The 14880-nt window shown below is 43.0% G+C and overlaps 2 protein-coding genes across 8 annotated transcripts in view; one reads left to right on the forward strand and one right to left on the reverse strand.

Moving 5' to 3' along the window:
- GTF3C5 (general transcription factor IIIC subunit 5) overlaps positions 1-14880 on the reverse strand; it is an 870547-nt gene that overhangs the window by 398651 nt on the left and 457016 nt on the right. The gene's annotated exons all lie outside the window — the stretch shown is intronic.
- DDX31 (DEAD-box helicase 31) overlaps positions 1-14880 on the forward strand; it is a 136556-nt gene that overhangs the window by 203 nt on the left and 121473 nt on the right. For 6 of the 7 annotated variants that reach the window (XM_050759875.1, XM_050759876.1, XM_050759879.1 and 3 more), the window contains exons 2-6: positions 6353-6609; positions 6714-6789; positions 7798-7841; positions 9278-9348; positions 10330-10394. In XM_050759875.1, the coding sequence (XP_050615832.1) occupies positions 6353-6609; positions 6714-6789; positions 7798-7841; positions 9278-9348; positions 10330-10394 (513 nt within the window). Of the gene's footprint in view, positions 1-4385; positions 4465-6352; positions 6610-6713; positions 6790-7797; positions 7842-9277; positions 9349-10329; positions 10395-14880 lie in introns of all 7 variants that reach the window. The other variant, XM_050759877.1, reaches the window with a different exon arrangement.

The raw sequence follows: 14880 nt of genomic DNA on the forward strand, positions 1-14880 counted from the left end.
GCTTCAGCTCCGTCCCCACCCGCGGCCCGGCTCTCGGCGCGCCGCGAGCTGCAGCCGTGCCTCGGAGTCGGGTTTCGAGTCATTTACGGAGTTCAGCGGGAGAAAATCAGACACGGGGCAGCTTCTGGACAAGTTGCGCCGAAACACGTGTCTCTAACCGGAACACCACCCGCGGGGATGCGCCTGGAAGGGGGGAGTGGAGCGGTGTGGAGGGGCGGGAGCTGGCTCCTGCGCGTGGAAAAGTAGAGGAAAGAATTAGAGGCTGTTTCCCGTGGAAGGTAGGACCTGACGCTCCGGCGCAAGTCCCAGGCCAAGGCTTAACTTCTCTAAGCCAGTTTCCTCGACTGAGTGCGGACTAAGCTCTGGGTTTTTTTTATTTTTTTATTTTTTATTTAAATCTTCCTACATTCCTGTTTGGGAAGAGTCATGCGCTACACACCATAAATTCTCATCAGATGGCTTTCATTTAACCCTATATATCGTGACTTACTTTCCAGTCTGGCTCTGGCCTAATGTTATGTGACAAAGAAGAAAGTTAAAATATTACCCCAAAACATGTTTCTTTGCCATATTTTGAAATGGCCCTGCAAAGCTGTTCTTTGTGGCCAGGGCGGGGGGCGCGGAAATTTCCATCTGTAAAGAATCTCTATTAACAAAGCTAGATCTTTTTCTTCCAGGCCCTCGCAATCCTAAAGAGATTAAGAGTCTACCACCTTTCAAAGATCTGAATAGGGAACACTTGTCTGTTGTCTCTAAGGGCAGCCACTGAAGACTTCAAAAGAACCTTGGTCTCCACAATCTTATCTTCACCTGAGCATTTTCTTTGTATGCATCCCAGGTGTTTAGACAAACTCAACCAATTGTCAACCAGAAAATGTTTAAATTTACCTATACCCTGGAAGCCCCCGCTTTGAGTTGTCCCACCTTTCTGGACAAAACCACTGTATTTCTGAAATGTATTTGATTGATGTCTGATGCCTTTCTAAAATGTGTAAAACCAGGCCGCACCCCGACCACCTTGGGCACATGTTCTCAGGACCTCCAGAGGGCTGGGTCACAGGCCGTGGTCACTCATGCTTGGCTGACAATAAGTCTCTTCAAATATTTTAGAGTTTAACTCTTTTCGTCACCATGAGGAAGGTTCGTTTGTTGCAGGAGTGAGGACTGGCCAACTAGGAGTTTTCTTTGAAGAGCTTTCAAAAATGGGACAGATTTTCTTTTTTTTTGAGACGGAGTTTCGCTGTGTCGCCCAGACTGGAGTGCGGTGGCGATCTCGGCTCACTGCAAGCTCTGCCGCCCGGGTTCACGCCATTCTCCTGCCTCAGCCTCCCGGGTAGCTGGGACTACAGGCGCCCACCACCAAGCCCGGCTAATTTTTTTTTTTTTTGTATTTTTAGTAAAGACAGGGTTTCACCGTGTTAGCCAGGATGGTCTCGATCTCCTGACCTCGTGATCCACCTGTCTCGGCCTCCCAAAGTGCTGGGATTACAGGCGTGAGCCACCGCGCCCGGCCAAATGGGACAGATTTTCATCCACGTGCAATGGAGGGAGATAGGAAAATCGGTTTCATTGATATAATCCCATTGCTAGAGAGGGGAAAGATGCCCTAAAATTAACTTAAGCAAGAACTGAAAACTGGTTTCTAGGATGGTTGATTTGTCTCCTGGAAAAGAGGACCACAGGACAGAAAGGCTGATGTAAAATCATAAAGTGATCATCAAACTTTAGGATTTAGATGCTTGGCAGTAAGGAGTCCAGCTAGCCAAGTGTAGCTGCATTGGGAAGGAGCTGGGGAGGATAGAAGAGCCATTGGGAGCGTGGGATTTGGAATAGGATAGACCTGGGATTCGATGCTACCCTTGCTGCACACTAGCTCTGTGACCTTGGAGCAAGTTACTTAATCTTTCTGATTCTCACTTTTCCTATCTGTAAAATGAGAACAATAATTTCTACTTCATAGAAGACTATTGTAAGGATTAATTGAGATAACATACATAAAGAGTATACATTGTCTGGCCCATAGAGGCACTTAATAAATGCCAACAATATAAAGTAGTTTTGGCTCCATTTTGGATAATAGATTGCTACATCAGGAGGTCAGTGGGGTGCTTGTGTCCTGTGCAGAGCCTGGTAACTAACACATAAGAAGCATTGAGTAAGTACATGTAGGGTACCTAGTTTTATGATTATCAAAAGGGGATTAATTAATGCGGTGATGACAGGTGTCTGCAGTGGCCTTGTCTAGATCTACATTTTTTTTTTTTTTGAGATGGAGTTTCTGTCGCCCAGGCTGGAGTGCAGTGGTGCAATCTCAGCTCACTGCAAGCTCCGCCTCCCGAGTTCACACCATTCTCCTGCCTCAGCCTCCCAAGTGGCTGGAACTGCAGTCGCCTGCCACCACACCCAGCTAATTTTTTGTATTTTTAGTAGAGACGGGGTTTCACCGTGTTAGCCAGGATGGTCTCCATCTTCTGACCTTGTGATTCGCCCGCCTCGGCCTCCCAAAGTGCTGGGATTACAGTCATGAGCCACCGCTTGAGATGCGTAGCTAATATACTGGATTTAGAAAGACTGACAGCTTAAATTATGCTATATCTAACACTATGCGGAAATTTTCTCTCTAAAAATACTTCCTGGACTGGGCAAGGTGGCTCACACCTGTAATCCCAGCACTTTGGGAGGCCGAGGCAGGCAGATCACTTGAGGTCAGGAGTTGGAGACCAGCCTGGCCGGTAGAAACCCCCTCTCTACTAAAAATACAGAAAAAAAAATTAGCCGGATGTGGTGATGGGCACCTGTGATCCCAGCCACTCGGAAGGCTGAGGCACGAGAATCTCTTGAACCTGGGAGCCAGGGGAGGTTGTAATGAGCAGAGATCACTGCACTCCAGCTGGGGTGACAGAGTGAGACTCCATCTCAAAAAAAAAAAAGACTGATTATTAATACAAATTTATTACAGAAAATTAGGAAAAAAGATTTTTATAAACCCACCCATAATTGCCATACTCAGTGCTTGTTGCCGTTTCGGTGTATGTCCTGTTCTAGAGAACAACTCAAAATAGGAATCACTACACATGATGTTTTCTAAAGCAAAGAGGATATAGTTAATAAAAGACCTTGATTATAGTATTGTCGTGAGGACGCTAGAATGTAGAATCATGATGCCTGGGGAAAGCCTGGTTCCTTCAGTGATTCTGGGACAAATTACCTCACATCTCTGCCTCCATGTTCGCATCTTAAAATGAGATGGTAACAGTACCTGTGTTGACAAATGAGAGAATACATGTGAGTACTTAGCATACTCCTTGGCATACAGTAACTAGTCAGTATGTTTATTAATATCAAAGGCATGGCATCTTAGACTCTCAGGGCTGGATGGGTCCTAGAGGTCATCTGCCAAAATCCCCTCATTTTACAGGTGCGGCAGCGGAGACTCAGACGGAAGTGACTTGCTTCATGTTGCACAACTAATTTTTAGTAGATCCAGATATGTCCTTGCTCCCTGTCTGCTCAGATGCCACCTCACAAAGCATTCTTGGTTTTCTTGCCTCCCTCTTCTTTGCCGCAGGCCGTGTTAGTCCAGCTTTCCTTGGTGCTCTCGTGGCCTTTTGTATGTATCTCTTCTGTAGCACCAGTGTAGAGACTGGATTTATGCCTTTATACTTTTGTCTTTATACTCTTTCTGCCTTTGTACTCTGCTGCTATATGACTTCCTCAAGGGCTTAGCGAATCTTTCTACTTTGTGTCTTCAGAACCAAGCTTCTTGACAACTGCTGAATCAATGTGTTTTGGATGCTGGGGGAGAAAAGCTAACAAGTAGAATCTTATCCAGCTCGTGGAAAGGATAATTCCATTGTGTGTTATTCATTCATCTTACAAGTATTTGTTGAGTGCTTACTCTGCCAGACGGGCGCCTGTACAGGGGACACAGTGCTATGTAGGACAAACTGGTCCCTTTCCTGTGGATCTTACAATCTATGGGAAAGACAGACATAAAACAATGAGTTCCATGCTATGCTTATTATTTTGCCAAATGCTGTGGAGGAGAATAAGGGTGCCAGGAGAGCCAAGAACAGGGTACCTTGGCTTGACTAGGTGAAGAGAGGTCAGGAAAGGCCCTTCTGAGGAAGGACTTGGTCAGCCTACATCTGAAGGATGAGTATGGGGTGGCCAGCCAGAGGGCAGAGTGGAGTCCTGGGTGTGGGAGTAGCATGTGCAGAGGAGGAGGAGGAGGAGGAGGAAGGAGCACAGCACATTCTAGGAACTGGAGGAAGACCCGAGTGACAGAGAGTAAAGCTGAAGCTGGTGAGGTGGCCAGAGGTGAGATTCTAGAGGGCTTTATTGATCATGTTACAGGCTTTTTTTTTTTTACTCTTGTCGCCCAGGCTGGAGAGCAGTGGCATCATGGCTCAGTCCAGCCTTGACCTCCCGGGATCAGGTGATCCCCCCAACTTAGCCTCCCGGGTAGGTGGGACTACAGACATGCACCAGCTAATTTTTGTATTTTTTTTGTAGAGACAGGGTTTCAGCATGTTGCCCAGGCTGGTCTTGAACTCCTGGCTTCAAGCAATCAGCTCACCTCAGCCTCACAAAGTGCTGGGATTACAGGCATGAGCTATGGCACCTGGCAGTATTACAGACTTTTTAGTTTAGCCTAAGAGCAATGGAAAACCTATTGTGTTTAACTCTCAGTACTTGCTTTTAGAGAGATGTTGACATAGGAATAAAGGGTGCCCAAGACGATAAAGGATCTAAAGTTGTGTCCTGCTTGAAATATTGAGTCCAAAGAAGAAAGAAAAGAGAGTTATGTGATATACGAAGGAATGTTATGTGTTAAGAGGAAGTAAGCTTGTTCTGTGTTGCTGCAGAAAGTATTAGGTAGATGTTCAAGGGTGCGGATCTTGCATAAATGTCAGAGACAGCTTCCTGATTCCTAGAATTGGTCATGAACAGAATAGGCTGCCTCATGGGCTGCAGGAGGTGTGCGGGGAGAGGCTGCCAGTCCACGTGCCAGGGACTGTCAGGAATTCCATGCGTGGCGGGAGTGGCCTTTTAAGAGTTTTTGTGCTCCAGGAGTCCTGGGTCTGTAAATCAGGTGAAGTCTGCACATTTCATGCTGTCTTGCAGATGATTCAACAAACCTGAAACTTGATTTCATCTCTTTCTTTAATCTGAAAATTCATGAACTTGAGACTTTGTAAAAAAATAAATTTGTAAGATGGACTATGTCTGTTTTTACTTTATTAATATTAGATATTTGAAGTTGTATTTATTTAATTACTTAAGTAAAGGAATCCTTCTGGAACAAAGAACTGTTGTTATTGGTAGGTTAGTCTGAAGCTGACGGTCATGGCTAAAGAAAGCCGACACGTAAAACCAAGTCATTATTTCAAGCAAAGAGGAAAATAACGTATTCTGAGAGAACCCCAAACTCCAGAATAACAAGCACTGGCTACTCAAGGGATGCTTTTATATTCATTTGTAAATCAGAGAAGAAAGCCAAATAAAATAGAGGAATTGGATGCTTCTTCTCCTACGGGAAGTTTGGACATCATGCATTGAACCACATTCGTATAATGGAAATAAGCAACAGGCAAGAGATCCCTGGGGCTGTGTAGCCTGTAATCGGCAATCAGGCAGGGACTCGGGGACTCAGAGACTCAAAAGGCAAGGGAGGTAGGAAGTCATTGTGGTAGAGGTGATGGATGGAGCAGCATTCTCATTTGGAATGGGAACAGGGCGTAGAAATTTTCTCCAGGCCATCTGAATCTGGAGGAGCAGCTTGAGAGGAGAGAATGACAGAGATCCAGGCACTAGGGTAGAATGGTAATGAAGGTTTCCGCTTCCTGGGCACGGGCTGGGATGCGCGTTCCCCCTCACCCCTCTCTCCTGTGCGATCTCCAGTGTGCTTTGTTAGTGGAGAGAAAAAATTCATTTTCCCCCTGCCCCTCTTTTCTCCTTGGGTGACTGGGTTCCTAGGAATATGGATTGACACACCCTGCACAAGGTGAATTCTTGCTTCCCTTAAAGCGGACTCCATTAGTTAACATTCCACTGGAAAAATGCTGCTGTTTCATCCTTACCTTATCTTGATTGATTTAACAGTTAAGATGGATGGTGAGGTCTGGTAGATGAGTGAGCTGAGACTGTTTTCTTTTTTGTTTTCTTTACCTTTTGGAAGAAGCTGAGTCAAAGAGTCTGATTGCAAACCCTAAACTGTTGCTTGACATATGGGGCATAATGATCTCTGCGGGGAGAGATGCAATTCTGTGGGCAGTCAGGCTTCACTGCGAGCTCTGTCTTCATGGACTAATGCATCTCTTGTTGATCTTTCCTTCTGGGAACAACGCAGCAAGCAAAGGCTACGAAAAGAAAACACCAAGCGTCCAGTGAGGCTCCCCCAGCGAAACGGAGGAACGAAACTTCATTTCTGCCAGCCAAGAAAACTAGTGTTAAAGAAACTCAGAGGACTTTTAAGGGGAACACACAAAAAACGTTTTCTCCAAAGAAGCATTCGGTTAGCCCAAGTGATAGAAACCAGGAGGAGAGACCGTGCATTAAGACTTCATCACTGTTTAAAAACAACCCGGACATTCCGGAACTCCACAGGTATGTCCAGCGGCAGATGCCCTTCAGGAAGAAGAAAGAACGTGTTCTGCCTCTTCTTTGTTAATACTGGCACTGATGCCTGGGTTTTTGTTCATCATTTGCAGACCTGTGGTAAAGCAGGTGCAAGAAAAAGTGTTTACTTCAGCTGCTTTTCATGAGCTGGGCCTCCACCCACATTTAGTAAGTACCTCTCAGTGTTTTCTGGGTCAGTTGTTTTTGGTGTGTTTGTCCGTTCAGAAGGTCTGTGCAACGGCAGTTCTAGGAAGAGAAATCGGAGAGTGTTTGTTTCTGCTCTAAGTTACCTGAATGAACTCAGATTGATATGATACTCTTCTAGGACAGTTCAGGGGTGCTTAGGTTACTGTTCACTGTTTTCTGGCCCCCACCTTCCCCCATACCCTGTGTTTTGTGTGTTTTTGTGTGTTGTTTTTTAAGTACTGAAGACTTTCCTCGACTAACGTGATTTAGGGTCGGGACATCACTTGCTAAACTTCAAACAGCTCCCTATTTACTGGAGAGCTGTAGTGGTGAAGCCATTTGTGGTGGCAGATGTCACAGTGACCATAGGAGAGGGAACTGTGCTGGCATCTTGCTGTTAAAGGACATCCACAGTTTTAGAGAAGTGAGGGAAGAAGAGTATTTTAGTGTGTGTTCCACAAACAAATGGACACTTTAAAGGAAAAAAAAGTTCTCCAGACTCATGAGTAAGAAGAAAAAAATATATTAACTTTTAGGCAGGCTTGGTTTCCTCTGCACTTATGGTTACAGCTTACCTACCCCTTCTGTAGGGTGGGTTACCTAAGCTTGTTTTCTCACCTGCAGGGTAAAACAGAGTTTCTCAGCCTTGGTGCTGTGGACATTTTGGACTAGGTCAGTCTTAGTTTTGGGGACTTCCTGTGCATTGTAGGATGTTCAGCAGCATCCCAGGCCTCTACCCACTAGATGCCAGCAGTGCCCCCCTCCCCTTGGTATAGCAAGCAAAAATTTTTCCAAACTTTGCCCTTTGTGTCCCCAGTGAGTTAGGGCAGGTGACAGAATCGCCCCGAGTAGAAAGCACCACCTGGGTGGAAGAACTTCATTTGATCTTAGTAGTCAATGTCCTCTCAATAATTTCTCCTTTTTTGTGTAACATCCATTAAATATTTTGTATCAAAATATTAATTAAAGCTTTTTCATCTTCTCTTTTAGATTTCCACAATAAATACGGTCTTAAAAATGTCTAGTATGACCAGGTAAGAACTTCAGGCTCCTCTTGATTTCTTAGGCGTTACTTGGGTATAACCAGATGAAACCTGTCTGTGCAAGGCAGAGCAAATTTGTGGCTTGGCGTTAGAAAACAGTGCCAGGTTATCGACCGTAAAGGGTTGTCATCTCACTCAGCTACTCATTCTCTCCACCTGTTAAATGGAAAGACTGGCTTTCCATCTAGTTCTGCCCTTGGCTCTAAACTGCGAGAGACGTCTCATCCAGAAGGTGGGCTGCGTGAGCGCCGCTGTTTTCTGTGCTTCCCTGAAAAGAATTTGGCCAAAATAGAGAATGTGACCATGCCGTTCCTTAGTAGTAAGAATTAGAGTCAACCAAAAAGACAAGAGTAAACATTCAGTTGGAGAGAGTGGGATACTGAAAAAATGTTTTCAATGTTTGTTAAGGGAATGACTCCTGGAAAATAAAGAAGTGAAATAGGTGCGAGGAGATGAGCTTCCTTGTTTTGAGTATTTGTGCTTCTGTGCATTTTCATAATGATTTTTTGCTTTTACTAGTAAAAATTAATAAGAATATTAAAGACTAAATTAAGGGACCTCCCGACAAGTTTTTTGTTTATTTCATCAACCAAATTTAAGTGATTTTTGTGTCTCTTCTGTTTCTTGTTTTAAAATACATGTGTAGACACACATTTCGGCATGTCCATAACCTTCTCCTGGAGAATGGATAGCAGCTGCTGGCTCTCTGAATAGTTAGCGAGCTTCCTCCTGCTATCCTGCATGGAAACCTTTCCATTATGTTTCATTGTGTGTCATATTCCTGTTAGTGAAGGCAGGAGAGTGTGTGGTACACTTTGTGGTAACTCTGATTTGTTGTCATGCCTGTTCCTTTTTTTGTTTTTTGTTTTTTTGAGACGGAGTTTTACTCTTGTTGCCCAGGCTGGAGTGCAGTGGCGCGATCTGGGCTAACTACAACCTCTGCCTCCCAGGTTCAAGCAATTCTCCTGCCTCAGCCTCCTGAGTAGCTGGGATTACAAGCACGTGCCACCACTCCCAGCTAATTTTTTGTATTTTTAGTAGAGATGCGGTTTCATCATGTTGGCCAGGCTAGTCAAACTCCTGACCACAGGTGATCCACCCACCTCGGCCTCTCAAAGTGCAGGGATCACAGGCGTGAGCCACCGCACGCGGCTGCCTGTTCCATTTTTAGAAGAATTAGGTTAATAGAATGGCCAGTCTCTGGTTTGCCTCACCATTTTCAGGCTAAGTTCCAGAAATGTAACTAGGGTTTGATCTTTATAATCATCAAAAGTTTCTTCACACCTTTATTTGAATGCTTTCATAGCTTCTAAGGTGGCAGTTGCTAGATGAATCCAAGTGTGGGCAGTTGCCTTTTATGTATCCTGCGTCTCTGCCTTTAACTGGATGATATAGATAAAGCGTGTTCTTTTTTTCGGGTGGCCCAGTGTTCAGAAGCAAAGTATTCCTGTGTTGCTGGAAGGCAGAGATGCTCTCGTGAGATCCCAGACGGGCTCAGGTTAGTCTCATTTCATCTCTGCCCTTTTTCCTCTGCTCAGGCGCATGGTCATGCAGTAGGTTTTGCCATGAGGTGTCTGGGTTGGTGGTGGTGGCAATTTTGTTTCGTTTGTGGGAGGGAGGCCATGCTTGCTTTTGATTAGAGCCCCAAATGTGTTCACATAATGAAAGGAAGGGGACAGTTGATGGTGCCACGATGAGGAATGATTAGGAAGTAGTGAGGTTCAGCTACAATTTCCTCAGAGCCTACTTCAGGGCTTTACCAAGTCCCGCACTCTGTGGCCACAGTAGCCCATTCTCACTCTAGTGGAGAATGAATGTTTTCTTCTGGTATTAAACACAGAGTGATTTCTGGCCTGAGCATACACTGATCAGATGCCAGTTGTGCTCGAGGACAGAACACTGTTCCTGCCATGTTCCAGGTCAGTCTGGACTTGCTGTTTTGACCCTGTGTGCCCTCAGTGGGCGTTCAGCTATCCTTTACTCCCACCAGCTCGGCCACCATTCAGAAGGCTGGATACCCAAAGTTTTTGCCATCTGTTGGTTTCTCCATCGTTAGAGATTAGCTCTAGAATACAGACTGGTTCCCAATCACGTCAGCACTGTAGAGGAGATGTAATTGACCACTGAAGTTCATCTGAGAGGGTAGGGAGGACTTCAAAGGAGGAATTTTCTGGCTCCTGCAGACAGCCATCAAGTTGAGCTTCTGTGTAATTTGGGAGACATATCGTTATCTCTTGTCAGATGAATAAAGGAACTGAAGCTTCTAGTTTTTTAGAAGTACTCATTTTACAAAGCAAAATTGGGATTTGTGGCAGACAGGGAAGCCCCTTTTCACTTCTCTTGGATGTATAATGGGCAGTTTTCCTTTCCCCAGAATTTAGTACTACTGGAAGATAGCAGAGCCTGTTCCCTTTACATCCTTTGCTTTTCTTACATCTGTAGGATGTGTAATTTTAACTGCTGCTGCTTTTTTTGAAAGGTAAAACTCTTGCCTATTGCATCCCTGTGGTCCAGTCCCTTCAAGCAATGAAGTCAAAAATACAGGTGTGTATCAAATGTGTTTTTCTGTCATTGCTTATAGTGCATAAGCAACCAGCAAACTGAACCCTAACAGAAATATTAGGACTAAAAGAATCTGTTTACACTGAGTATTTTTTTCACCTCCTTTTAATTTATTTATTACATAAATGTGTTGTATCTAAAGACTGTTCCTAGAGTTGAATAAATACACTTCACAATTGTCATAGTGAGTGTAACAGGGAAACTTTGTAAAATGCTCGCTGTGTGTCAGGCATGATGCTTTGCATGTGTTCCCTTCTTGAATCTTTAACTGCTCTCTCCCCCACCGTGTTTAGGTATTACTGTTATCCATATTTTACAAAGAAAAACAGGCTTAGGAAAGTTACATAACCAAGGCCATGCAACAAGTAATGGTGGAACTAGATTTCTACCTCAGTTCTGTTTGGCTGCAGAGACCAAGCTCCTTACTCTGTGTGAAGACTTACAGCGAAGGTTAATTACTGGCTCCTGTGCTGTATGGGGACCATGCATCCGTGTCTTCCACGGTGCCTAACATGGGACCTTTTACAGAATGATGGCTCAATAACGGGGATTTGGTTTTGCAGCCGTCCCTTGATGCTCGAGTCTGTGTTGTATATAAAGCATTCAATTTTAGCCTTCTAAGTTCCCACATGGTGTTTACTTTTGACCAAGAAGGCTGAACTTCATATTTAAAACAGTGGTTTCTCATGAACAGTAAATATGAAAATAAGCACCCGTTTAGCTGAAATATTAATACGAGGACAAATTGGGCTGCCTCATTTTTTGAGATTATGTGGAATTTATCTTTAGTTGTGAAACGTGTTAATTTAGTGCCTGGGTTGAGCCCCTAGGAGGCCAGTTAACTGCTGTGATCCGTGGGCGGAGGCTTCATCTCAGATGCCAGCCCAGGATCCTACAGATACAGCCCTCGTTATCTCAGCTGAGAGGAGGTGGTAAGACCAGAAATAGAAAGTGAAGTGAGTGCAAAAAAACAGGCAAAAGCTAATCGATGACTGTTTTTCTCAGTTTGGATATGCAGAATTAGCAGTGTATGTAGCCTGCCTGATACTTGAGTGACAAATAATAATAGTGTTGCATTACAGTCTGTAAACTAAAACAGAATATCCATGAGTTCAAACTGATATAAATAAATTATTGAATACATAAATGAGGGAGAAGGTAGAATTCTTCTTTATGTAGAATTCTAATAAATATAGACATGATAGAAATAGAAAGTCACCATTTGGCAAATGCCACAGTAATATTGTTTCAGGCATGAGTTATCATAGATGCTAAAATGAGTAGATGAAAGTGTTGTGGGGGCTAGGGTGGGGAGTGGATATTTACATAGTCTCAAAATATCCCTCCACAAGATACTTTTTAATTACAAAGGGAAAAGCAGTAACTTTCCAGTCAGGAAGCCTGGCTGTCACTACCTTAACCAAATGATCAGTGTGCATCACCAGTAATGAGATGTTCTGACCTCATGTGCCCCCTGATACCCTGCACTGGGGAGGATACATCCCTTCTTGCCAAAAACGCATAACCTGAATTTGGTCATGAGGAAATGCCGTACAAATCCAAATCAAGGGACACTCTACAAAATAACTGGCCAGTGTTTTCAGAAAGCGTTAAGGTTATAAAAGACAAATGCTAAAGAACTACCCAGATTAAAGGGGACATGACAACAAAATACAATATGTAGTCCTGGATTGGATCCTAGTCTGGAAATAGGACATTAACAGGTCAATTGATGAAATTCGAATAAGGTCTGTAGATTAGTCAATAGCATTGAATCAGTGTTAATTTCCCAGTTTTGATAATTATATTATGGTTTTGATAATTGATAATACATATGGAGAAGCTGAGAGAAAAGCATGTGGAAATTCCTTGCTTTTTTATGCAAATTTTTTGTAAGTCTGAAATTGTAAGCCTGAATTCATTCAAAATGAATAGGTTCGGAATTTTTAAAAATCAGTTAAAGAAACCCTGCAAAATCATCCAGAGATGGAACCAAGTATAGCCATTAAAAAAATGATACTTTTTCAATTACCGTTTGTGAACTTGAACAAATATTTTTACTTTGTTACTTGAAAAAGGGCAAGTTACAAAATGGTATGTATAGTGTGACCCGAGTTTCATAAGTAATAGTTATGTATGTATGCATAAAAAGGCTGGAATAATTCTTAGCAAACTGTTAACATTGATTTTCTCTGAGTGAGGAATTTTACTTCCTAAAGGTAACTGATTTTTTCGCCCCCATATTAAGTGGTTTACAGTGAGAGAATTTGTGTAAAGTGCTTAACATTGTCCGTGGCACATAGAGAAAAATAAATGTAAATTACTACAATCATGTAGTAAAGTCTCATCCACTTACGGACTCCGGGAGAACATCTTGCCAGTGGAGAGGTTTTTCTTTATGCCAGTAGAAGAGTTTGGACTCTTTGAGCTATTTGACTCTTTGGACTATTTGGGCTGGAATGGCTTATACAGTTCTAGCCTAACTCTCATTTCATAGATCCGTGACTGGAGGATGAGAGAGATTTGATGACAGGGGAATTTGATGATCAGGGGAATGGTGTGGTGGGCAGCTGTGCTCAATCCTGGGTCTGAGGGTAACTTGAGGCAAATCGTTCATCCTCTGTGCCTCAGTGTCTTTGCTGTGGCACAGGGACAATAGCAGTGCCTGTCTCCAAGTGCTGGGATCAGGGTTGAGCTAATGCATGTGCAGTATTGAGACCCGACGTGCAGTGCATGGTGACACCATGCTTTAGCCATCATCAGCAACGTGGTCATGTGGCTAGTTGGAGGGGCAATGATTTGATTGGTTATATTCAGAACCATTAGTAAGCCATGTCATTTTGTATTTGCTGCAATATTTTAAAAAATCACGAACAGGTCATTCTATTAAAGACTGGAATATTCTGCAGAAACACAGTTTTCCAAGCCTCAATTTAATTCACTTATTTCAAGTAATACTCAATATAGTCCCTTGGAGTTCATTGTAAAATGATTTGACCTGTAAAAAATTTATCTGGAGGGCACAGCAAATTTAAGGCACCCAACAGATTCTTAAATTACTTTGGTGATGGCATGAGAACGGACTGCTTTTCTGTGTCCACGCTCTTCAGTTATTTTGGCTCTGATTTTTTTTTTTTTTTTAGCATCATATCCATCCTCCCTCACTTACTTGTGCCCTGCGAGGAATTGATTTTTCTTTCTTCTTCTCTATGTAGTAACACCTTTTGAAATGTCAGAATTTCCTAACGTCACACGATGGCACATTGCTACTGTTGTACTAGCATATTTACCATTCCTAGCTTGTGTTCAGTGTAGTCTCACAAAGTCGATGTTGAGTACAGACGACTCTGGTTTGAATTCCAAATCCTTTTCTTCTTTTGGGTAAATGTTTCTTATGCAAAACATGAAAACCATACTTGTAATTGAATTTGCTGTTAGCTCTGTGCTTAGCTTTGGCACTAACATTGTTTTGTTTCATTCATTCAGTGTCTTTGAGCACTTTGGATGTGCAAGGCACCGTTGGCTTAGGGGCCTTTTTCGGATTACTTTGGTTTCTTCTATTTTTTTATTAATACTTTTTAAATATAACGTACCATATGTGTTTTAACAATTTTGAAGGGTACCAAAAAAATATATATATAGTGAAAAGTAAAGTCATCTATTCCCACTTTGCCCTAGTGGCACAGTTTGCTTCTCAAGATGCCATGGTGGTTATTAGCCTCTTGTATATCCTCCCAGGGAAATTTGTGCCTATCAAGCAAATATGAGTATGTGTAATTCCTCTTACCACTTTTTTGCGAAGTGTTTTTTCTGTTTTGCTTGGTTTGATAATGAGTGGTTGTTTTGTTATGCAGGATGTTCTGTGCTTTGCTTTGGTTCCTTTGATGTGTTTTGGGCTCCTTAATTAGCACCATATTGGGCTACCTTGTTCTTTTTGAAGACTGCCTGGCATTTCATTGTATATATGTATGTACTGTGAATTACTCATTCTCTTATTGGATGGTGGAATTTATATTATATTCAGTATTTTGCTACAAACAAGGCCACTTAAATACTCTACAGTCTGTAAAATATTCTACAACCTCTTTATGCACACATATGCTCTGTAGGAGAACTTTCTGTAAGTGGAATTTGCATTTTTATTTTAGTAGGTAATGCCAACATTAAACTTGAAAGGGAATATGCCAGTGTGCCCTCCAGCAGCTGTGTAGAAGGTCCAGTTTTCCCATGCCCTCCAGTGCTCTCAGCTGCTTTCTGTTTCTTCTTCTTCTTTTTTTTTTTTTTTTTTTTGAGACAGAGTCTTGCTCTGTCACCCAGGCTGCAGTGGAGTGATGCAGTCTTGGCTCACTGCAACCTCCACCTCCAGGGTTCAAGAGATTCTCCTGCCTCAGCCTCCTGAGTAGCTGGGATTACAGGTATTTGTATTTTTAGTAGAGACAGGGTTTTACCATGTTGGCCAGGCTGGACT

Source organism: Macaca thibetana, chromosome 15 (assembly GCF_024542745.1).
Source record: "Macaca thibetana thibetana isolate TM-01 chromosome 15, ASM2454274v1, whole genome shotgun sequence".
Taxonomy (NCBI): domain Eukaryota; kingdom Metazoa; phylum Chordata; class Mammalia; order Primates; family Cercopithecidae; genus Macaca; species Macaca thibetana.